Source organism: Trachemys scripta, chromosome 10 (genome assembly GCF_013100865.1).
Source record: "Trachemys scripta elegans isolate TJP31775 chromosome 10, CAS_Tse_1.0, whole genome shotgun sequence".
In the NCBI taxonomy this organism is placed as follows: Eukaryota; Metazoa; Chordata; order Testudines; family Emydidae; genus Trachemys; species Trachemys scripta.
In genome coordinates, this window is record NC_048307.1 from 32,747,157 (window position 1) to 32,769,929 (window position 22,773).

The following is a 22,773-nucleotide window of genomic DNA, read 5'->3' on the forward strand; positions in this document are numbered from 1 at the left end:
ATGCCCTGCTTATTGAGCCCCAATTATGTCAAATGAAGGTGTGACTTTGTTAAACATGTGTTTGTGGGGATCACACACTTTTCACCTCATCCTGCACTTTCTTTGATCCTGTTTGATGTATCACTCTACAGGACCAGGCCAACCATGTCTAGGCTGTGCCTCTTCTTGGCATCTGCTGAGTGGCTGCCTGGAGGTCTGGGCAGGGTCTTGAGGCCTCACTGCCATTCGTCTCACTTGTGGAGGTGACCTGCTGCTCTAGCCCTGCTCTGATAAGGGAGACAGTGCAGTTAGGAGCAGGGAGAAGGAAATGGCCTAGCAGATAAGTTGTCCTCTCCCTGAAAGACTAATGCATGCAAAGGCCAAGAGACCTCTGTACGTCGGGGGAACACCCAGCACCCCCATGTTCATCCTTGTAAAATGATTGTCATGTTGGGTGTCTTTGGAAGGCTCATGGTGTACTGAGCAGTTGCTATAGTGATGTTATAGTCATGTTACAGGTTATAATTTCATGTATACGGTTATGAGGCTGAAAGTGTATCCTCATGGCTTAAAGCAAGCCCAGACAAAAACTCTCCAGAAGCAGAGGCGCAGTTCACACCTCAACAGGGCATGGATGGGACAAACCCAGCCCAGCCTCACAGGAACAATGGACGCTGGCCTAGGCAGCAACAAAAGAATCTGTTAGACTCTCGCGGGAGTCACCCCCATTTCCTTGCTCAGTTTGGAACTGCGATGAGATAATGCCCACCTGACTCTGAAGGGGGTGGGGGGCAAAGCCAAGAGGGAAGACAGGACATGATAAAAGAGAGAGACATTTGCCATGCTCTCCCTCTCTCTTCCACCTACATCTATAGACACCACACCAAGCGACTGAAGTGCTGATCAAAGGGGAGATCCTGGCTGAAGAGCAACCAGCCAGCCTGTGGTGAGAAGTATCTAAGTTTGTAAGGACATTGAAAGTGTTTAAGATCAGCTTAGAATGTGTTTTGCTTTTACTGTATTTCATTTGACCAAATCTGACTGATGCTTTGACTTATAATCACTTAAAATCTATCGTTATGGTTAATAAATCTGTTTGTTTATTCTACCTGAAGCAGTGTGTTTGGTTTGAAGCATGTCAGAGGCTCCCCTTGGGATAACAAGCCTGGTACATATCAATTTATTTGTTAATTTGACGAACTCATATAAGCTTGCAGAATCCAGTGGGCATAACTGGACACAGCAAGACGGAGGTTCCTAGGGTTGTGTCTGGGACCGGAGATATTGGCTAGTGTCATTCGGTTGCATGTAGCTGGGAGCAGCTTACATGCTAGAGGCTGTGTGTGAATAGCCCAGGAGTGGGGGTTCTCACAGCAGAACAGAGTAAGACTGGCTCCCAGAGTCAAGGATTAGAGTCACCTAGCAGATCACCCATCCAGACAACACCAGAGGGGAACGTCACTACCTCCTTTCTTCCTAACCACAGAGGGATGAGTAGTGAATTGGTGAAGGTGAGAAGAACGCCGAGTTGGGGGTGGTGAACTGGCAGAGAAGAGGGGCATCAGGGGAAGGCAAAGAGCCTAGTACTTCCCACACACTTACACATGTGAAATTCTAACTTTTGAACAAGAAAGTCTCTCCTCGAGAACGGGAACTAGAGCCTTGTTTTTGTGATGTAACTGAACCTTCCCTAGTGGCTACACTGAGCACTTCCCAAGCACTTGTGATCTAAACTGGCTTCCGGCTTCCAGAGGTGAAAGATTGGTGCTCTCGCTACTGCCCCTCTTAGAACCATCTCCCCAAACATATCAGCTTAGCTGGGGAGTTCTGTTAGGCACTGTTGCATATAACAGCAGCTATGTGTGCTCCTGGTGTGTATGAACACGTGTAGCGATATGTCTGTAGCACCCAGAAATGTGCAGGGGTAAGGCGCACCACAAGCTGGCAGAGTAGACTTAGCAATGGGCACCCCTAACATTTTTCAGGGTATCACAATGAGTTACCCCATGTGTGATCTGGGACCTTCCCAATGTGTCCCTATGTTAATCCTGAGCTAAATTTTGAGGGGGCTTAGTGAGGAGCAAAATACAATGTGACCACTACCACCAAACTGTTAAAAGGAACTAAATCCCTGTTCTGGCGAGGAGCTGTTAGAAGCACGGGTCATTCCAGTGTCTCTGCATTTAAGAATAAGCCTGCACCATCTGTTGTGTTCCCTACCTTGTGAATGCAGGAAGATCTAATTACATCCTGTGGGCAGTAAGTAGTGTTTGATAGAGCACACAAGCCAGCACTACAGCAAGTGCAAAGTACTTCACTTCGGAAGCAAAAAACAAAGGCACAGCTACAAAATGGGGAATCACTGTCCAGGTGGTAGTATTGCTGAAAAGGATCTGGGGATTATAGTGGTTCACAAATGGAACATGAGTGAACAATGTGAGGCAGTTGTGCAAAAGGCTAATCCCATGCTGGCTGTATGGATGACACAAGAGGTAATTATACTGCTCTACTTGGCACTGGTGAGGCCTCAGCTGGAGTACTGTGTCCAATTCTGGGTGCCACACTTTAGGAAAGATGTGGACAAACTGGAGAGAGTCCAGAGGAGAGCAACAAAAAGGATAAAAGGTTTAGAAAACCTGACCTATGAGGAAAGGTTAAAAAAATTGGAGATGATTAGCCTTGAGAAAAGAAGATGGAAGGGGGACCCAATAGCAGTCTTCAAATATGTTACAACACTGGCAAACCAGATGCCAGCTCTTGCCTAAGCCATTTGGACATTAGCTAAGGACTGATGGTGTCATAGCTGGAGACCTGGCCAGGTTACCTGTGTTCATTTTGCTCAAAATAGATATTAGTCTTATAAGAATGTATTTAGACTCTATATGAAATGCTTGTATGTTGCTGTGGGCATTAATCTCACTTCTAATATCTACGTCCCCTGTTATAAGGTAATAGTTGCAGAGCAAACACTTAACTATCAATCTCCACAATCGGGAGAGAAACATTACCCAGTGCAAAACACAGGAGGTGTTATCTCCTGCCCAGCAAAAGAAGGCCCATAGACACCAGACAAACCATTGTGGAACATCAGAGGACAAAAGACTTTGTTGATTGCTTCTCCCCACACCTGCATGAAGAGGAGATGTGCACATGAACTTGTCCATCATCTTGAATTCTGGGGGGAAGGGAATAAAAATCCCCGACAAGGAACTTCATCTTTTTGGCTGTTTGACCAGAGACTCTAAATTGAAGCCAGAGATCTGCAGGGGCTACCTTCTGTGTCTGCCCTGAAAGACACTTTTAACTGTCAGATCACTCTGTCACTCTTAAGACTTAGATGATAACTCATTTGTGTGTCTGTTTGCTTGCTTTAACCGGAAAATAACTCTTATTTCTTTTTCCTAGTGAATAAATCTATGGATAGTTTATTACAGGATTGGCTACAAACATTGTCTTTGGCATAAGATCTAGGGTACCAACTGATCTGGGGGGTAAGTGACTGGAAGCCACCTGACTGTGGTGTGATTTTTTTTTTTTTTTTTTTTTTTTTGCGTAAGTGACCATTGATCACTAAGTCCAGTTTGTCCGGGTGGCCGGATAAACTGGAGAGTCTCAGGAGACTGTCTGGTGACTCCATGGTAAGACTGTTATAGTGATCCAGGGGTTCACGTTTGTTATTGGCTTGATGAATTTAATTATAGAACATACCACCAGGGTGTCTGCCCTGTTACTGACAGTCTGCCCTGAGGTAGGCACTCACGGTCGTGAGCCACTCCAGACAGCGTGACATGTTAAAGTCTGTTATAAAGAGGACAGTGTTCAATTATTTTTCATGTCCACTGAAGGTAAAACAAGCAATAAAGGGCTTAATCTGCAGCAGGGGAGGTCTAGGTTAGATATTAGGGGAAAGTTTCTAGCTATAAGGGTAGTTGAGCTCTGGAATACGCTTCCAAAGGAGGTTGTGGAATCCCCATTATTGAAGGTTTCTAAGAACAACTCGAACAAACCTGTCCAGGATGGTCTAGATTACTTGGTCCTGCCTCAGCACAGGGGGCTGGACTAGATGACTCTCAAGGTCCCTTCCAGCACTACATTTCTATGATTCTAGAAGTTCCTTCCAGTGGAGATACCTCTAGCAGAGTCGGTGTATCACTTTTTCACTTAGCATCATCTCATGGCCTACAACTTATTAAGTTGATCTGCCTGATTGGGAGCCATGGGGCTTTCCGCTTCTGATTCATCCTTTCCCTCCATCTTTATCCTCCTTGTAGACAACTCCACAAAACCCATGCAGCATCTGGTGAGAAGTAAGCAACCTCCTCCAAGGCTTCAGGGTCTGCTTAATTGGGATTCAGTTTCTCTGTCTTAGGTACTTACCATTGTATCTGAGCACCTCACAATCTTTAATGCTTGCTTGCAACACCTCTGTGAAGTAGGGCAGGGCTGTTATCCCATTTTACAGATGGGGAACTGAGCCACAGAGAGACCCAAGGTCACAAAGGAAGTGGAGCAGGGAATTGAACCCTGGTTTCCCAAGTCCTAGGTTAGTGCCCTCATCATTGAACCATCCTTAGTGAGTCTTTCTCTGGAACACTGCCTTAGTGATTATGCCCCATCCGCATCTCTGTTAGCCCAAGGAAGGTGTCCTGAAGCTGTGCCTAGCTTAGCATGCTATCCAAAATCGAAGGTCTTTCATTGCCAGGAGTCTACCTTCTAGATGGAAGTTTTATCTTCCATAAGCCTTGGTTGAGTATCTCCAGACCCTTTGCAAATATTAACTGAACCTAACACCATCACTGAGTTAGTGTTCCCATTTTGCAGATGGGGAAATTGAGGTACAGATCATCTGTGACCTGCCCATGGTGTCTCAGTCTGTGGCAGAGTTGGGAAAAGAACCCACATCTCCTGACTCCCAGGCTTCTGTTTTCACTGCAAGACCATGTATCCTTGCTAGAAATGACCATGGAATCTGAAAAATCAAAATGACTTGGAGGATATTTCTCACAAGTCTTCAGTAACAACAGCTACGTGACATTTATAGCAAGCAAGCACAACTTCACTAGTGCTAAGATAAGAATATCTGCAGAGAGAGAAAATGAAAAATCCACACCCCTGAGCGATGTAGTTAGAACGATCTGATCCCCAATGTAGACAGTGCTAGGTCGATGGAAGAATTCCTATGCCAATGGGAGACCCCTCCTGTCAGCGTAGATTGTGTCTACACTTTACACTGAAGCACGACAGTGGTGCGGCTGCAACATTTCAAGTGTGAACAAGCCAACTGCGTCATGAACTCAGCCTTGTCCTTCCTGCTTGTTTCATGGGATACGTTTTATTGCAATAAACAGTAACTTATTAAACTACACATTCCAGCAGAAGAAATAGGAAGAGAAGCACTTTGTATATGCAGTGATGAACTTTCTAATTCTTTGCAGAATTGCTGCATTTAGAGTTTATCTAAAATAGGAACATTTATCTTATTTCACTCAATAATGTGTTAAACTACAAAATAATGTAACAAGCCTAGCACAGATTTCTGCTGGACAGATTATTAGACTACATTAGTTATAGTGCTCTGGACAAGATTATGTGATTTGGGGTTTATGAAACTTTAGACTAGAGATTAGATCCAGGTATTGGGCCCTATCCAACTGCCACTGAAGTCAAGGGGAGAGTTTCCACTGAATTTATGGAGCATTGGATTGAGCCCACAGTGAGACGTGCAAACTTCTCTGCCAACGTGTCTCAGTTCTGGCTTGCAGCACCTCTGCCATTTCTAGCTTTGGAGCCGTTCTAGAGCAGAGACTTGTAAGGGACAGAAGAATTAAGATTTGGGTTCTGCTGTTCGTTTTAGGTGAGTTAATTACATCCACTATAACACCCAGAATACTGCAGCCTGTTCTGAATCCACCTCACTGTCCGCATAGGGCAAGACAGCAAGTAATTGTGGGGATATTAATTTCTCAATGATTAATGCTACAGCCTAGTGTGTGTGCTGGGTCTCCATGTCATACTTAGAAAAATGTCTGAAGAAACAAATACAATTGCTCTGATGGTGCAAAGTAGAACGCGTGCCTGAGCTGTCCTTGTATGCTCTCATTTAGCAGTATCAAGGCTGGGGTGTGGTTTCTGGTTAAGGTTTTAGTTTTAAGTGTAGAGCAAAGAGCTGCAGCCTAGTTTGCTGTTTAATTTTAATTTTTTTTAAGCAGGCTTGTTTTAAATGTTCAAGTTAACCATCTCTTGCTAACTCGGCTCTGGCATTGTCAATGCTGAAGACAAACGGTGCATGATCAAAGCAGCCCACCTGGAGGCACAAATGGTACAGCACTGGTCCTTCTGAGTGCTCCTCCCACAGTGTAACCCTTTGAGGGATGTTGGGGGAGAATCGGCCTTTGTTTTAGTTGGGAATTTGTTTGCAGTTTTTCCTGATTCCCTTGTTGGGGAGCTGGGTAGGGAAAAACAAATCTGATTTTTCTGGCCGAGGAGCAGGTGAACCGTAACAGCAGCATGCTGTTTGTTTCGTTGTGCTTGTAATTTATTTCCCTGGGAATCTTGCCTTGGATCCAGCATCTGGTTTTCAGTGAGGTTTCTACTTATTCAGTTTTCAAGCTGCGTTAACTGAGGCACATGGAAGGTCAAGTGACTTGCCCAGGGTCATGTGATAGAATGAGTGTCTCAGCGGTGACTGGAACCCAAGATCTTCCTGCAGAGAAATGCAGGCTGTAGAACAGGGATGAGCAGCATTATCTGTCTGACTCGGATGGATTTAGGGTGACCAGATTTTTGCGTCTTTTTCTTATATAGGCTCCTATTACCCCTCCATCCCTGTCCTGATTTTTCACACTTGCTGTCTGGTCACCCTAGATGGATTTGCCAAGGTGAACGTTGTTGGGGTGTGTGTGTGTGTGTGTGTGTGTGGTTTTGTCCTGCTCTGCCAGCGGATCTCTCCAGCCCTGCACCAAAGAAACTTGCCATCCTGGAAGCATCAATATTTCTACAGCTGGAAGCTGGCAGGAGGGTGTGAGTGGCAAATTATTTTTCAAGGTGTTTTGGGAAGAGGCTACCGGTGTAGAGCTGGCTCTTTCAGCATGGTGTGGTTCTGGTCCTGGAGGATAATGCTAAATACACACAGCCTGTGCCCAGGAAAATACAGTAGAGTAGTTCAGAAACATAACTGACCTTTCATTAGATCTAACTGGATTTCTAACCATTTCCACTGCTCATGCAAACTGTAGTCACACCCCTTTGCTGTCTTGCCCAGTATCTGGTAACAAGTGTTCATTTGTGAGTAGGTACTCTCAATGTAAGTGCCTGGGTGAGATAAAGGGAGAGTACAACATAGCCAGGTGTGGTGTCAGGTTCAGTTGTCTTTTATTCTTTTCCTTGCTTCCCAGCATGTTCCCCAGACTGCAGAACATGCTTTAGTTTTATACTTTGTAAAATATATTTAATGTCTTTAGTGCCTTTGATCTTGAAGGATTCCAAAGAGCTTTACAAGCTACACATTTCTGAAAAGAGACCTGTAAAAGAAACTCAAAATTGGGTCTGTGCCCTGTTTTTTGCTGGGGAAAAGTGGGAGAATTCTGCTTGTTTAGCAGTATCTGGAATTTTGAGCCTTTTGCTCTCTGCTGTGCTGGAGATCTTGTAGGGCCCAGAGATGTACATTGGAAGCATTCTCCGTCCTTAATTGAAGGGCCTGGGATGCTAAATCTGTAACAGAGTTTTAATTCTGTGGGTTTGTCAGGTGTTTGAATTAAATGAATTTTAAACCAAACAAGATTTAGGAAGTGATTTTAATTCATATTAAATTAATTCAGATATTCAATTAATATCTCAATGGCTTGCATTTTGTTTCCTTGGTGCTTATGATACTGACTTGTAATCCTAGTTTTGCCACATTAGCCGAGACCTGAATTTCTAATGAAAAATCGAGCAGAATGCTCCCTGCTTAACAAACAAAAACAAATATGAAGGGCCTGAGTTTTGTTTCTCAAATACATCAGGAGCAAAAAGGGCACAAACCCATATTTTGTTTCCTTTGCATGTCCGCTTTAGCCTTCCGGCTGAATGATCCCCAGAAGGGGGTGTAGCTCCTGATCTGTCTTGAAGGCTGGCATACTGAACAGTGTGGTGCTACTTAAAAGTGACTTGCAAAGAGCGTGGAAATTGTTCGTGGCTTTTTTCCTGCTTCGTGATGTATAAATGAAACCTGACAGATTATTTTTTTAATCTTAGCAATGTCAGGCATGTCCAGTTTTGCCTTCCCTGTTTTTCTTCTCTAGTCCTCCAAGAGGGCCGTCAGCCCTCCTGTGAAGGTGGAGGGGACAATACCATTGTTAAAGATTCAGCTCCCAACAGATTGGCCAGCGTTTTGAGTTTGCTGTTAATAAAAAGCAAATGGAAAAATAGAGCTTTAAACGGTCTGACAAAAATACCCTCTTCCCCATATAGCTTCGATTTCAGCATCTTGTGGTGTCACCAGCCACTAGCTCTCCAGACAGCCATAGAGTCCTCCAGCAGTAACAGGGTAGAACAAGCCATATGTTTCTAGTGTTAAAAACAAGCAGGCAAAACGGCAGCTTCTTTTTAGGGGGCTAGCAGCTTTCAGGCTTTCTGCATACACCTTAGAGAAACAACAGGGCGTGTACAGATATTTCTTGGCCTTTACATGTTTCTCTTTATGGGCACATTCTTACAATGGGAAAAGAGATGAGTACTTCGATGGCCTCATTTGTTTATACAGAATTTAAACTTTCATTTACAAAAACTAATTCAGTTATTAGCCCTTTCTGTAGCAAAGAAAACATCCTGACCCTGACCTGTTGTGCAGCTGTCTTGCTGAGTTTGCAAAATCACAACCTGAACCAATAGCTTGGCACGATGTGAACTGCCTCTGTTCCTCTTAAGAGGATGGTGAGTCAGAAGCCTAATGATGACATTTTAGTTGCCAGCCTTATTATCTGTTTCACTTCTGATTATTTTAGAAGAGCGATCTTGCTGCCCACCATGTTTTTTCCAAACCGATCCTTGGAGGGGGTTATTTTCCATGACACACTGGTGTGCCCAGCAGTGGGGTTCAGTTGCTGAAAGGGAGCCATGTGGATAAAATTCTTCAAATGAAGCGTGTTTAAAAAAAAAAAAAAAAAAAACCCACCCACACGGAAAACCGTAGCACTCCCTTGGGGCCATCGTAATCTTTGAAACTAACGCTTTAATCGCATTGCCCATTACAGGGGTGGTCAAACTTACTGGCCCTCCAAGCCATATACAGCAATCTTCAGAAGTTCAAGAGCCGGGACACACGTGCTGGGAGCTGGGGTTGGAGCTTCAGCCCCACTCCTGCTGAAGCCCTGAGCCCTGGCAGGTGCGTCCTGAGGGCTGAAGCCCCGAGACCCCCCCCCCCTGCTGGACAGAAGCCCCTACCGCACCACCCTGCTGCAAGGCAGAGGTCCTGAGCTCCCCCCACCTCCAGTCTGGTAGGTGGAGAATAGGGTCCATGGGGGACTCCGCAAGCCAAACTTTAATGGTAAAAGAGCCGCATGTGGCTTGCGAGCCACAGTTTGGCGACCCCTGGTCTATTAGAATGGGCAGATCCTGTGGGACTATAGTTTAGTATGTCCCTTTTCTCTGTTCCCTGAAGATCCTTTCTGTCCTACCTCATTGCCTCGATCCTATAGCACCTTAGGCTTTGTCTAAACACATTTGCTCTAGTTTATTGACACTCTTATTTTGGCTTAAAAGGGGGCTTATTTCAGTTTCGTTTCCAGCAGTTAAGAATAGACTTAAGCTAAACAGAAATAAGCCTAGTTTAAACTGATAGAGTCCACATACCTTTTGCAGCCCTTTAACTGCATGAGTTTAAAATAGCACCTTGAGTTAAACCAGTGAAACTTTGTATATAGATGATGAGCCCTTCGACTGATTGGTATCACCGCTGCCTGCCCTTTGGGAATGCCTCAGTCAGCACTGTTCTTCACTGGGCCAAAGGCTTTGTTTTTGTCACATCTGAGATACCCCATTCTTTCCCCTCCTAACATCCTGAATGAACTTGACTTACATGTTGTAGTGCAACATCCTGACTTGTTTCAATTTGGAGGACATGGCAATTTAGCAGCCACAGGCAGAGAGGGGTGAGCAGTTGGTGTTTTAATGGTTGCTTGAAGGGTCAGTCCCTCTGAGTATTTAAAAGATGGGTTATTCCTTAAGCGTCCTTAATCCCTATTTCCAGTGAGCAGAAGTTTGTCACGCACCCTGAAAAAATGTGTATTAGCCCTAGAAACAGGAGAGAGGCTCGTGGCCAGGATAATCTCTGTACTGAGAGTTAGGATTTAAAAATCTACTGTATTTAATTCTTGCCCTACCCTGCCCAAATCTGTAGAGCCTTTAAGGTGACTGGCAAACACAAAATGTGGGTTTGTGCTCTCTCGCTGCTTTATGATTTATAAAGAAGGCCTCCTGGGCTATTTCCCCCCTCCCTGGGTTTTCACATAAGACATTTAGGTCTTGTCTGCCCTGGAAGACTATCTGGATGAGTCATGAACTATTAGGATAATTGAGATTACATGTATCAAGTAAGTGATACCTGAGCAATTGAGAGGGGGGAGTGAATTTTAGTGAAAAGATCAGTGTTTAAATGCTTTTGTTTATCGCTTATTTAACTCTCACTCTGTGAGGCAAAACAGCTCTCTGGGATTTAATACCTCTTCAATTCAGTGCTGAGAGAGCTCTTAATCCATATGTGAGTCACTCGTGGAGATCCCAAGCACAAATGGGGAAGAGCAGACCTGATATTCCTGTTATTTCAATTAAGCTAAAAAGGGTTTAAACCCAATTTTTTCTTTGTAGGTCACTCTGATAGAATGACGATCTAGAGAGATGCTGCAAATTGATTAAGCTACTCTGAAATAAGTACTGTTTTCCCTCAGGCATTTGAAAATGGAGATTGGCGAAGATTAATTGTTTGGATTTTCCCCAAGCGCTGCATTTACGATGCATTTTGAGATAACATCAAGGGTGCCCTAGAGCATAAATCTAAGGGCTTGTCTTCGTGTACTGGTGCAGCTGTGCCACTGTAGTGCTTTAGTGAAGATGCTACTGTGCTGATGAGAGAACCACTGTAGTGCTGTCTACACGTGGGGTTAGGTCAGTACAACTGTTACTCAGGGGTGTGGATTTTTCACACCGCTGAGTGATGTAGTTATTCTGATATAGGTCTGTAGTGTAGATCTGGCTTAAGTAAATAAATAGAGACATCTGAATCATAGAATATCAGGGTTGGAAGGGACCTCAGGAGGTCATCTAGTCCAACCCCCCTGCTCAAAGCAGGATCAATTCCCAACTAAATCATCTCCGCCAGGGCTTTGTCTAGCCGGGCCTTAAAAACCTCCAAGGAAGGAGATTCCACCACCTCCCTAGGTAACACATTCCAGTGCTTCACCACCCTCCTAGTGAAATAGTGTTTCCTAATATTCAACCTAGACCTCCCCCACTGCAACTTGAGACTATTGCTCCTTGTTCTGTCATCTGCCACCACTGAGAACAGCTGAGCTCCATCCTCTTTGGAACCCCCCTTCAGGTAGTTGAAAGTAGCTATCAAATCCCCCCTCATTCATGCCTCTTGCATCTGAAGAAGTGAGGTTCTTACCCACGAAAGCTTATGCTCCCAATACTTCTGTTAGTCTTAAAGGTGCCACAGAACCCTCTGTTGCTTTGAATGATCTGTTATAAAAGAAACAGGGAAGGTCATTGGGAAAACTATGAGCAGAATAAACTAAACAGGCAAAAGGAGCTATAAGTCTTAACAGATGGAAGTTAGTTGCCCTCTGCCTCAATTTAGCTTTCTGTTAAATGGATGTAATGCTTTACAGGGGAGACTTGCTGCATGTTTGAAGTTTCTTGAGAAAGGCGAGTGTTTGTTGTATAGATTTGTCCATACTCAGATACTTGCCTTGTTTAATTTTTCATGTCAAGGCCTTGTCTGCATCTGCCTTACTTAGCAGACGCGTGGTTCAGAGACAGGTGGTAGTAGAGCAGGCAAAAATTACATCCCAGTTCTGGGCATCTCCAAGTCACTCTTCCCCTTCTCTCCTGCAATGGGAGTCCGGAATCCCAGTCCTTCAGTGCTGGGCTCGCCTAAGGGGATGAAATTGCCCTAGAACTGGATGTGATGCCGTGAATTCTGTGCTGGCGGAGTCTGAGCAGTTTTATTATTGCTGCATTTCAGTGCCGTTTGCTCCAATAGCCAGTAATGGTTAACAATGACCCTAAAAAATACTCTGTTTCTGGGGGCTGGAGTACCAGGGAATAGATAGATCTTGTGCATGCTGCAGCTTGTTTTTCAAAATAGCTATGTGCTTCTATTTGGAGGGGAAATAGTGTTTCTTACCCCTTGCCAATCACTGTGAAATACTGCTCAAGGGGCAAGAAATGCTGTATAAACTTGTGTATAAGCCGTCCTCTTGATCTAAAGCTTTGCTAAATGAGTGCCCTACGGGTAAACTGATACCCATCCCCTTTCCCTCTCCCTGTCCCTTCCCACTAAGGAGCCCTACCTCAGCATGAGGTGCTCAGCAGATCATTCCCAGTGACCCTGTTGTCCGGACTGCAGCAAGGAAAGATCCTGGTTGGGGGAGAAGTTTCCAAATGGATTCCCATATGAAGTGCATTCCTCACCCACGTAGAAAAGCTGTCTTGAAATAATGGTAGGAGTGTGTCTGATCATCACAAGGCTGTATGGTAGTGCTTGATCTCCATGATTAATACTCTGTTATTATCACACAGTCTCAGTCTAGCCCCCAGGCAAGTCCCAGCTCTTGCCCCCCAACAAAGTGCTATCTATAATCTACATACCTACCCAGTGGTGACTAGTGCTGCCAGTGTGCTTGACACCAGCCTGGGATCGCATGACCTGAACTGAACTTCCTAGTGAAAAGACAAAATATAGGCTCCAATTGTGATGAGTTTATAATCTGCCGAGCAATGTCCTGACCCTGAGAGCCCTGGTTTCCCACTGGCACGTGCACTGTCTCCGTGAGGAGTGTGACTTTAGATAGCATGCTCTATTGCTGGGGGCTTTCTTAGTCATTAAAACATCCAGAAAAGAAGCCATTCCCAGTAAGTACAAAATAAAACACCCAGGACTTTCTGGATCCTGACCTTCCGCCCACGCATCTTCCCTATTGTCCCCTCCCTGTGTGAATCAACCACTGGCCTGAATGGAGATTTGTGCAGATACAAAGTTCTTTTGTAGCAGCTGTGCCACTCTCCACACATGTATACAGAAACACATCCAGAAAGGGGTGTGGCAGTGGCGGATTTAGAGTTAGTGGGGCCCTGTGCTCAGCTTCATTTTTGGGGCCCCTCCTTGGGACCCAGCCAAGAAAAAGAGCATTCTCTCTTATCTCCCCCGCCCCCCCGGTCCCTGTTTTTCATTCTTTTTTTCTTCCTCCTCTTCCTATAAGTAATAGGAAGTACATGAAAATAAAATGAGGTACCTTGATTATTTTTGTAATCGAACTTATTTTTCCACAGACCACTTGAAAATTGCTGGGGGTCTCGGCGGACCACTTACCTTTCCAAATATTGTCTGTACCGTTAGCTAACTATTGTAAAGCGCTTTGGATAAGAGCGCTTTATTAAAAAAAAAAATGAAAAAATGTTGGGGTGCGAGGTCTGGGCAGGATTTGGGGTGCGGGAGGGGGCTGGGGGTGCAGGGTCTGGGAGGGAGTTAGGGTGCAGGAACAGGTTGGGGTGTAGGGTCTGACCAGTAGTCAAGATTCAGGATGGGGCTCAGGGTTGGGGCAGGAGATTGGGTGTGGAGCACTTATCTGGGGCAGCTCCCATTTGGTGCGAGTGGTGCAGATGGGAATGTGGGGGGGGGGGGGCAGGAGTCAGGGAGGGCAGGGGGATGCAGGAGTCAGGACTGGAGGTGTGGGCTGGAGTTGTGGGGGTGCTCCCTGCCCTACCCCTGCCCTGAGCCACTCACGGCACGGGGCTGGAGGGGGGTACGTGTAGGAGTAGTGTGGGGGGCCCGCCTTTGCTCCGCCCTGCCCTGATTCCACCCTGTTCCAAGGCCCTGCCCCCGCCTCTTCTCCGCCTCCTCTCCCGAGCGCGCTGTGGCCCCGCTTCTCCCCTCCGTCCTGGAGCGACCGGAGCGCTGGCAAACGGCTTTTTGGCGGCGGGGGAAGCGCTGGGAGGAAGGGGAAGTGGGGAGCTTGGCTGTCAGTGGGTGTGGAGCCTGCAGCAGGAATCCCAGGACCAAGCTTCTGCCCCTGCAGCTGCCCGGCCCTGAGGCCCCCTGTCGTTGGGGTGGGGGGGCCATGCCAGGGCACCCTGTGTTTTATTGTAAATCCGCCTCTGGGGTGTGGGGAAATCATTTTGCTCATTTGATAAAGTGTGTGTGTGTTTCCCCTCACACAGCTTCATCAGATTAACATGACTTTCAGCCTACAGAATTTAGACAAGAATTTTGTCATTTTCTTGACTGAATCAGGGCATCTGATTTGCCCAGTCTAGGGAGAAGAAAGGTAAAACTATTTGGAAACTAAAGATGATCCTTTTCCTAAGTCTCTCTTAGAAGCTGACTAGGCACTTCTAGGAACAAATATTTTAATTTCCTTCAGTGATTTATGGGCTTTTTCTTCCAGCTCTTGCCCCCTAGGTGTTGTTCTTTTTAACATAAGACAGAGCTTTGATTCTAACCTTAATGAAATGTGGATCCAGAGTTCAGGGCCTATGTTTATTTCAGACGTGCATCCTCTAGCTCTGATCCTACAATGATGCTGCTGATCTCTTTGGTAGAACAGCTTCCCTCCTAAATAATCCCAAAGCATTTAGGAAATATATGCAGGAATTGCATCAGTGACCTACAGCTGCTGTTTAACTCTCTACAGCCTTTTTAAGTAGGACCCGAAGAAGGATAATGTATCCAATTGAAACAGCAGGAGAATATAGGGAGGTAGAATGTAGTTACTTAAAATCAAATTTGGACACTTGGGTTAATATTTTTCCCTTTCATGAAAAATGCCGCAGTGGTTAGGACAGTCTATTATGCATCCCCTCTGCAAGCTCAGCTCCTCCAGCATGGCACCTTGAACACTGAGCTGGGTTAATTTTAGCACTGGCTCCAGGGTCCAAGGGTAACCGAATCAGCAGCCATGCTGCCTGCAGCACCATGGGTTTTCTGTGAGTTCTGGCCCCAACTCGAGCTGCTTAGCTCAGGAGATATGAGGACAAGATCATAGCCCAGGGTGTTAAGGTTGCAGCGAGTGTCCATTGATGAGCTGGATTAGGATCCCACAAAAATGACACTTCCGGAAAAATCTGGTTCCCATCGGTAACCCTAAAGCTCTCCCTGTCTGCCTGCATTGAGCTGCACTGGGGGTGTGTGGGGGTGGATGCCTCTGTACTTCCAAGGGTGATGAGTTTGTATGTACTGTAATTCTTTTCCTTGCAGACCAGCTGTAAGCAATGTCCAGTGACCCGCCCCCACCCTACCCAGGGGGACCTTCTGCACCGCTACTACAAGAGAAGAATGGCCCACCCACCATGTCAGGTAAGTTGCAGAGGATGGGGCATCCTGGCTATGTTGTGATCCAGTCTCAATGGCAGTGGGGGCAGGGCAGAGGCAGGGGAAACCCCGGGGCAGGTGGTCTCCTTACAGACACACTCCTGGGTGGGGCGCACTGGGGTCAATGCAGAGCCTCTACAGCAGTGAAGTCAGCACGTTGCTCCACCTCGATTTCAGACCCTTTACTCCCTAACAGGGAGGCAAGGAGAGGTCTGTGATGCAGCGGGCAGCTGGAGAAGCTGTAATAAAACCATCCCAGACCCCCAAGAGGTCTGGTCACCCAGCCAAGTGACTCTTTGTGCAGGCCAGACCCTAGCCCAGCGTGGCAGGGCCTGCCTCTCCTGTCTCCTGAACCTGCCAGCCAGTGACTCAGCTATTGGCCAGTTGAGCAGTGTATTTCTTGTGCTTGCCCAAGAAGTGACAGACTTAGTCAAAGCAGGTTCATTCCTCTCTGTAGAGGAGCCCGTGCCTCTGGCTCCACGCAGACCACTCTCACCAGGGCCCTTGGCCAAATCTCGCTTCCTCTCCTCTGCTTGTGCTCCACGACCCAGCTGCTGCCTCAGTTGATTGCCCTCCTGCTGCTTGTCCCTTGTCTCTCTGGGCTTCCAAGTAACTCTGCTCTTCTAGGGGTTCTGACCCAAACTTTGGGAGCTTTCCCACCTCCTGCCTCTCAGCTGGTGTCTCTTGGGGATCCATCCTTGACTCCTCCTCCTGCCCCGGATGATCTCACCAGCTGTTGTGACTCCACTGTACCCCCTCACAAATCTGCCTCTCATCTTCAGTCCAGTCTTGTTTCTCTGTCTGTCTCTCCAGTGTCCCATCTTGAATGGCTTGCTGCCACCTTAGACCCAGCATGGCTAAAACAAAGTCCCTGAGCTCTCCCACTGGGCCTTCTCCCCTCCTGCTTCTCACAATACCAGCTCCTCCCATCCCATCCTCCCTTTTTCTCCCCTCACACCTAGGCCCTGCCCAAAATCTTGCCACCGCTGCACGGTGCTGTATAACTGATGAGCATGCAGCACAGTTCCTTGAGGTTTGTAGAAGGTCTCTATAGCCACAGGACCCCTCATGAACTGAAACAGCCAGAGAATTGTTCCAGTTCTGTATTTCTCTCCATACTGCCTCACTGCTCTCCTGGCCACTTGGGGTTTGGTGGGCTCCGAGCCGGTCTCATTGCTCCTGCTGAAAAGGTACCAAGATATGCTTCCTCAAACTCCTGTCTCAAACCCATCTGGCTGTGCATTTGCCTGCACCTCTTGTCTGGTAGGAGGGCATTAATCCCAGCATGCCAGGAGCCCTTTACCTTAAAGGGATAGTGATTGGCTGCTCACGAGTCTCCCAGAATTCCTTTCTGAAGATGCTTGGCCCCAGGATCACTGGAGTCAGGCTGGCTGCTCAGCATTCTTTGTACCTCCCAAAAAATCAAAGGAACGTCTAGTAGCAACTGGGTGGGATTTCTTAGCTCCTTAATGCAATGATGTGAATCGGCTTTGCGGGGACTTTACTGCACTTTGAGTATCAGCCCATGCCCTGGCATTGCCCCTGTGTTGAGCAAGGGGGAGAGCTGTGCTTCCCGGTAACTCTGCAGCTTGGTTTGAGCAGCGAGTGCCTGTCTATACTGGGGCATGGATCAGGTGCTCCCCAGGGTCCAAGGAGGCCCTTGAGACACCCAGCACCGGGATGCCTCTGCAGGCATGGCTGACACAATGCAGCACACAGCACGTTAGTCTGAGGCAGCGTGGCTGTGGCAGGTCTAAAATCCTAGTGCTCTAAGAGCAAAAGGAGCCAAGCTGCTGGTGGAGGCCTGCTGGGACCTGCTGTGCACCCCTGGGGTGGATGCATATATATTGGGACTCCATGGTCCCCAGTTCGTATCCATCTCAGAGCCTGGCTAGATGTGGAGATCCCAAAGGAGCACTGGGGCTGAAACCCGCCTGTCTCGCACAGCTGCAGCCAGAGGGGAGTTGCAGGAGAGTCTGATATCGTGTGAGAGTATTGGCAGGCCAGTTCAGCTCCCAAATGGTCCTGCCCATCCCCCTCTCGTCCTGGCTGCTCCCCCACCTGGCCAGACTGAATTGACTGTAGTTCACAGAGTCCATAGCGCTCTGCAACAGAACTCACCTCAGCCACGGCTCAGATGGTCGCAGAGCAGGGAGTGAGGCACTGAGCTGTCGGCTGGAACTGCAGGGGGCTGTTAGGCCAGTGCCCAAGCGAAATGCAGCTGGTTTCCAGCTAATGCCCCTTCCACAGTTTGGGCCTTTAATCCCCGTGCTCAGGGATCTGCTCTAGGTTTGACTGGATCGGCACAGCACCTTTTGCCTGTGCAGGGGAATTCCAGTACGGCTGGGAGGGAGAGGCGCCCCCTGCTGAAGTATGTTCACTGGAGATGAGTTGCTCCCGAACACGCTGAGTGTTAAAGCCCCCGAGCTGGGAAGGGGAGATGTTGGGGTTTCTCTGGCAGATCTTGCTTGGCTGAGACACATTCCCAATTCCCTCTAGCACAGCACAGGGTTTCCAGTTTTGCTGGATTCTTCCCATTGGCACTGCCCTGTTGTGGGTGTGGCCCTCACTGCAATATTAAGTTGGTCTTCTCCACCTGGTTGGTCTCTGCCAGGCCCCCTTTAATATTGCACTCTATATGCTGGGGGCCTGGCTGCCACTGCAACCTGGCTTAGAATGCCTCAGCTCAGCTGTGCTTTGCCACTCGCTGCCTCGCCCCTCCACTCTCCCCAGCGACCTCCTTCCAGTCCAGCTAACCCTTCATGCCTTCTGCCTTTCCTTTCAGACGGAGTCTCCACTGCTGGAGTCCAGCCCCATGGGATGCCTGTGCCCCCTTCAGATTTTGGGCCACCCCCGTACGAGCCACCCCTGCAGCCGGGGTACATCCCCGCTCCCGTTTCTGCAGATGGCTCTATGCCCTACATGCCCCATGGTGAGTACTGGAGGGGCTGGGTAATGTGGAGAATGGCTTTCAGCAGGAGCTCCTATGAATGTGTGCCCCTTCCAGATGCCTTGTTTTGGTGCACTGAGGGGAGCCCAGAAATCTGACTGGGCTGTTGCCTGCTCTCCGCAGCAGCCTGGGCTTTTCACCATGCCAGCTGCCCTGCTTGTGAATACACAGTCGCTGCTCTCTGTGGCATGGCAGGATAGGCTCTGGTGTCCCGTGAGCCGGTGCCAGTTACTGTCAGGACCAGGCAGGCAAACACAGTGGCTGCTATGTACTCTCAGGAACTCCCAGAGCTGTGGTGCTGGGTTCTGTGCTGTGGGCAGAGGAGATGTTCACTGGGGTCTCCTAGCACCAAGGAAGGAGCCTCCGCTCCCGGGCCCCTGCAGCCTGCCTTTCCGGAGAGGCGTCGGTGGTAATCTGCGACTGACTCTGTGCGGTTCCTTTCTCCACAGTGCCCACTCTGCGCAGAGCCAGGTGCTGGGTTAGCAGTTACAGGGCTGCAGAGTTCTCGGTTGCACTCGCTGAGGTACAACGTAACTACAACTCATTGTACAGTACCCAGCTCAGTGGGGCCCTGATCCTGGCTGGCCCTAGGCATTACCATAATCTGTGTACTGACTGTCAGTGCTGAGCCCACAGAGCCAGCCAGCTGGGGAACACGGAGCAGCTGGGTGCTAACGTAGTCCCTCTGCTCAGAAACTTGGCATAGGAATCGCTTGTTAATGTGCCAAGACCTCTCACTGTGTGTGTTTATCACTGGCAGGTTATTATCCACCCCCAGGACCTCACCCTCCCATGGGCTATTACCCGGCTGCGGGACATTACCCCTCTCCTGGTGGCCACACAGCAACTGTCATTGTACCATCGGGGGCAGCAACCACGGTCACCGTGCTGCAGGGAGAAATATTCCAGGGCAGCCCCGTGCAGACGGTGTGTCCTCACTGCCAGCAGGCCATCACCACCGCGATCACACATGAGATAGGGCTCATGAACTTCCTCCTCGGCTTCTTCTGCTGCTTTGTCGGGTACGTGCCGGGAGGAGGAGGAACTTTGCCATTCTCCAGTGCCTTCCACTCTGGTCACTGATGGACTGGGGGAGGGAAGAACTAAAGGAGTAAGCAATGGACTTGCCCAAGTAGCACTGACCTCTCCTCTCCGTTAACTGGCTACTCATCCAGCTGGCTTTATCCCCTACAGAGTCCCACACAGGACTGGGCCTTGAAGCCCCTCTCGCCTGCTGCTGGCGGAGGAGGAAATTGGACCAGGAGGTAGTGAGGCACCACGGGGACCCCAGGCTGCAGTGTGTGTGTGATTGTCCCTGTGTGGCTCTGCACCAACCCTTTGCCTCGCCTTCCATCTTAGCTGGGCTTGAGGCCAGTTGCTGGTGGGTCCTGGCCACTCCCTAGTACATCTGCTGCTCCAGAGGCTCTGGTGCTAGCAGGAAGCTGCCTCCACTGCACTCACTGTGGTGTCAGGAAAGCTCCTGTCATGGGGAGTATCTCTCTACAGAGCGATGGGACTGGTTTTTAGCTGGAAGGGGAATTTCCTGCGGGGCGTCCCTGCGCTCCCAAGTGTGAGCTTCCATCCAGCAGTGAGTGATGTTAAATCAGGTGTTTTGCTGTGTTCTTTAAATATGGACCCTTAAAAGGCTTTGCTCTTCTTAGCCTGTGGGAGAGGGAGGGGAGGAGATGTCTGTACCAGGCTCCAAAGGGATGCTAGGACTTACCAAGGAAGCCACTGGGGTTCAGTGGGAGCAGGTTTTACTGGGTGTCTGGAGTGGCAGCAGTGTCCCTGTTCTGGGGTGTGTGTGTGTAGTTAGTTGGCCAGGCTGTGAGGGGTGGAGTAGAGGCCCCCATGGTGCTTGCCATGCCCTGCCCCTGCTCACTTGGCTTTGATCTCTCCCTCTTTTTCCAGATGTGATCTGGGCTGCTGCTTGATTCCATGTTTAATAGACGACTTCAAGGATGTGACCCACACTTGTCCCAACTGCAAAGCCTACATCTACACGTACAAGCGCATGTGCTAACAGCACCCCTGGGAGCCACACTTGCTGGAATGACGTCACCCCCTCCTCCACGCCGATCTACACATGCAGAATGCTCCTTTGCTTAGCCCTACGTTGGTAGTGTGTTATTTCCCCTTCCATTTTAAAGAGCTTAGAAAGCTGTAGTAGAGCGACGGTACTCACACACTGACAAGGAAGCTGTAGGCCCACACTGAACAGCTAGAGCTGGTGTGTAGATGTGAGCTCTGACAGGTAGCTGGGCTAGGCTGCGAGATTCAATAGATGCAACACTCGCCTTGCCGTTCCAGCTGTCCCGTCTTGTTCTCACCCTTACGGCAGTTTGCAGAGGGCTTAGAACTAGGATTGCAAATGAGGCATCAGACTGCACAGAGACTTTCCCTTCCCGGATTATGTCTGCCCGTCAGAGCCACCTCTGGTGGTTTGTCCTACCTCACCTTCCTGCATCCCCCCCATCAGTCATTGTTGGTAGCCACTGTTAAAGGAGACAGTGATGTAAGGCAGACATCCTTCAACTGGCAGCATGCGGGGACAGCCATTCCAATGGGCTCTTGCCCAGTTAGTGATAGACTGAGCCATTGCAATACGGGGGCGCTTTCCTTCCATTCCATGCAGGCAGCTCGCTTATTTCTCTAGAAGCTGTGAATATGCCGAGATGTCCCGTCTGCTCCCACAGGGACTGTGGGTTGCTGGGGTACTCCTGTGCTCACCAGCTCTGTCTCTTTAAAGCAGACAGATCCTGTAGTTTAGTTGAATGTTGCAGTTCTCTACAAACCACAGATTCAAAGCAAGCGCATCCGTCCATCCCCAGGAAAGGGCAACCTATCTGCAGGAAGTGCAGTGCTTCTGACTGGTTGCTTTCTTTGGACGCCTAGACTCGCTCAGTTTCCCTGCTTTGTCTGTAGGCTAGCGACAAGGGGGGTGCATGTTGCTGGACTATGTGGTGTGAAAGGAAAGGTTTTATTTTAGGGCCAGTGTTCGTTCAGTTCTGTATGTTGTGCTTTTACATCTGGCTGTGCCATGCAGCTGAGCAAAGCTAATGTTTGTTTCCTGCATTGGTGCCCAGCCAGCTCAGCCTTGCCCTGAAGGAGATGGGGAAGCAGCGGCTCTGTTTAGTTTGCAGGTGGCCAGGGGATGTTTTCTGTTTCTTTTGAAGTGCTTTGGGATCTTGGAGCCTCAGGTGACAGTCCCTGGCTGTATCTCCCTAGGTCTGGCTCTTCCATGGGTGTAACGGCTCCTGTAGCCCCGGGGTGATTACACACAGCAGCCCAGAGGCAGTGGGCATCTGCCACCTTGAGGCACAGATGAAGAGACAGGCCTTTACTTGCAGCACGGGTGCAGGCGTTAACCCACTAGTTCTGTATGGAAATTGGCAGTTACTAGACATTCCCATCCTCAGTTGTAGTCTTGAGAAACTTGCATTACAAAGCCAGGGAGGGGGAATGGAGCAGTAGCTCCTGCCGTGAGTCTGCTGGAATCATGAAGCCACTTTTACCCTTTGGGTGCTGTAGACCCCACCTTATGCCTCTGGCATTGGGAACAGAGCCTGTGTCACTGAGGGATGTGAAAGCTCAGCCTGTGGGAGGGGGCGAGGGTTGGTTCTCTCTGGAACTCAGCATTAAGTAGCAAATTTTCCCTGCTCCCCCCCCATCCCCACCCCCCAAACTAGTGGACAATGAGCTTGGGGGCTGTATCTCCCAAAGTGGGCCTTATTTTTTTCCCATTCGTTCAGTGGAATTCAGGAGATTCGGGCCCTCTGAGCTCCCACATGGACTAGCTGGAGCTGTCTAGTGTAAGATAATACAAACTGTGTGTGCATTTGCATTTCCTTTGCCTTGACTTTCTAATAAGCTTTTACCTGGGACTCAGTGGTGTAGCCATTAGCCTTTGTCACCAGTGTCCTGGGTTCACATTGGTGGCCAATCACAAGTGCAGTGGGCTTGGTGACCTCACTGGATGTCTTGTCCAAATCCATCACCAAGTCGGCAGTCTCCAGTCAAGAGCACTCCCCTATCGGAGTAAGAGGTGGGGATGCAGTCTGGATGCCTGAGGAGTCCCCACACTCATCCGCCTTCATCATCCTTCGCTCTAGCCGATGCCGGCAGCCTCCCTCCCACCCCCTAATGAACCACCCGTCTATCGAACCCACACAGTGCAGTGAAAGGGAAGGTGTATGGCTCTAGCTATTTCTGGCTATGCCGGTCTCTCCCTAGACATGTAGGTTTGCATCGTCTGCCTTGTTCTTATTTTGTTCTG

The 22,773-nt window shown here is 48.6% G+C and overlaps 1 protein-coding gene across 1 annotated transcript in view; it reads left to right on the top strand.

The window, feature by feature from the left end:
• CDIP1 (cell death inducing p53 target 1) overlaps positions 1-22,197 on the top strand; it is a 36,864-nt gene extending 14,667 nt beyond the window's left edge. Inside the window, exons 2-5 of the mRNA XM_034783105.1 lie at positions 15,434-15,532; positions 18,333-18,479; positions 19,258-19,519; positions 20,409-22,197. Of these exons, the coding sequence (XP_034638996.1) occupies positions 15,448-15,532; positions 18,333-18,479; positions 19,258-19,519; positions 20,409-20,520 (606 nt within the window). The 5' untranslated portion in view covers positions 15,434-15,447 and the 3' untranslated portion in view covers positions 20,521-22,197. The remainder of the gene's footprint in view (positions 1-15,433; positions 15,533-18,332; positions 18,480-19,257; positions 19,520-20,408) is intronic.
• The last annotated feature ends 576 nt before the right edge of the window (positions 22,198-22,773 follow it).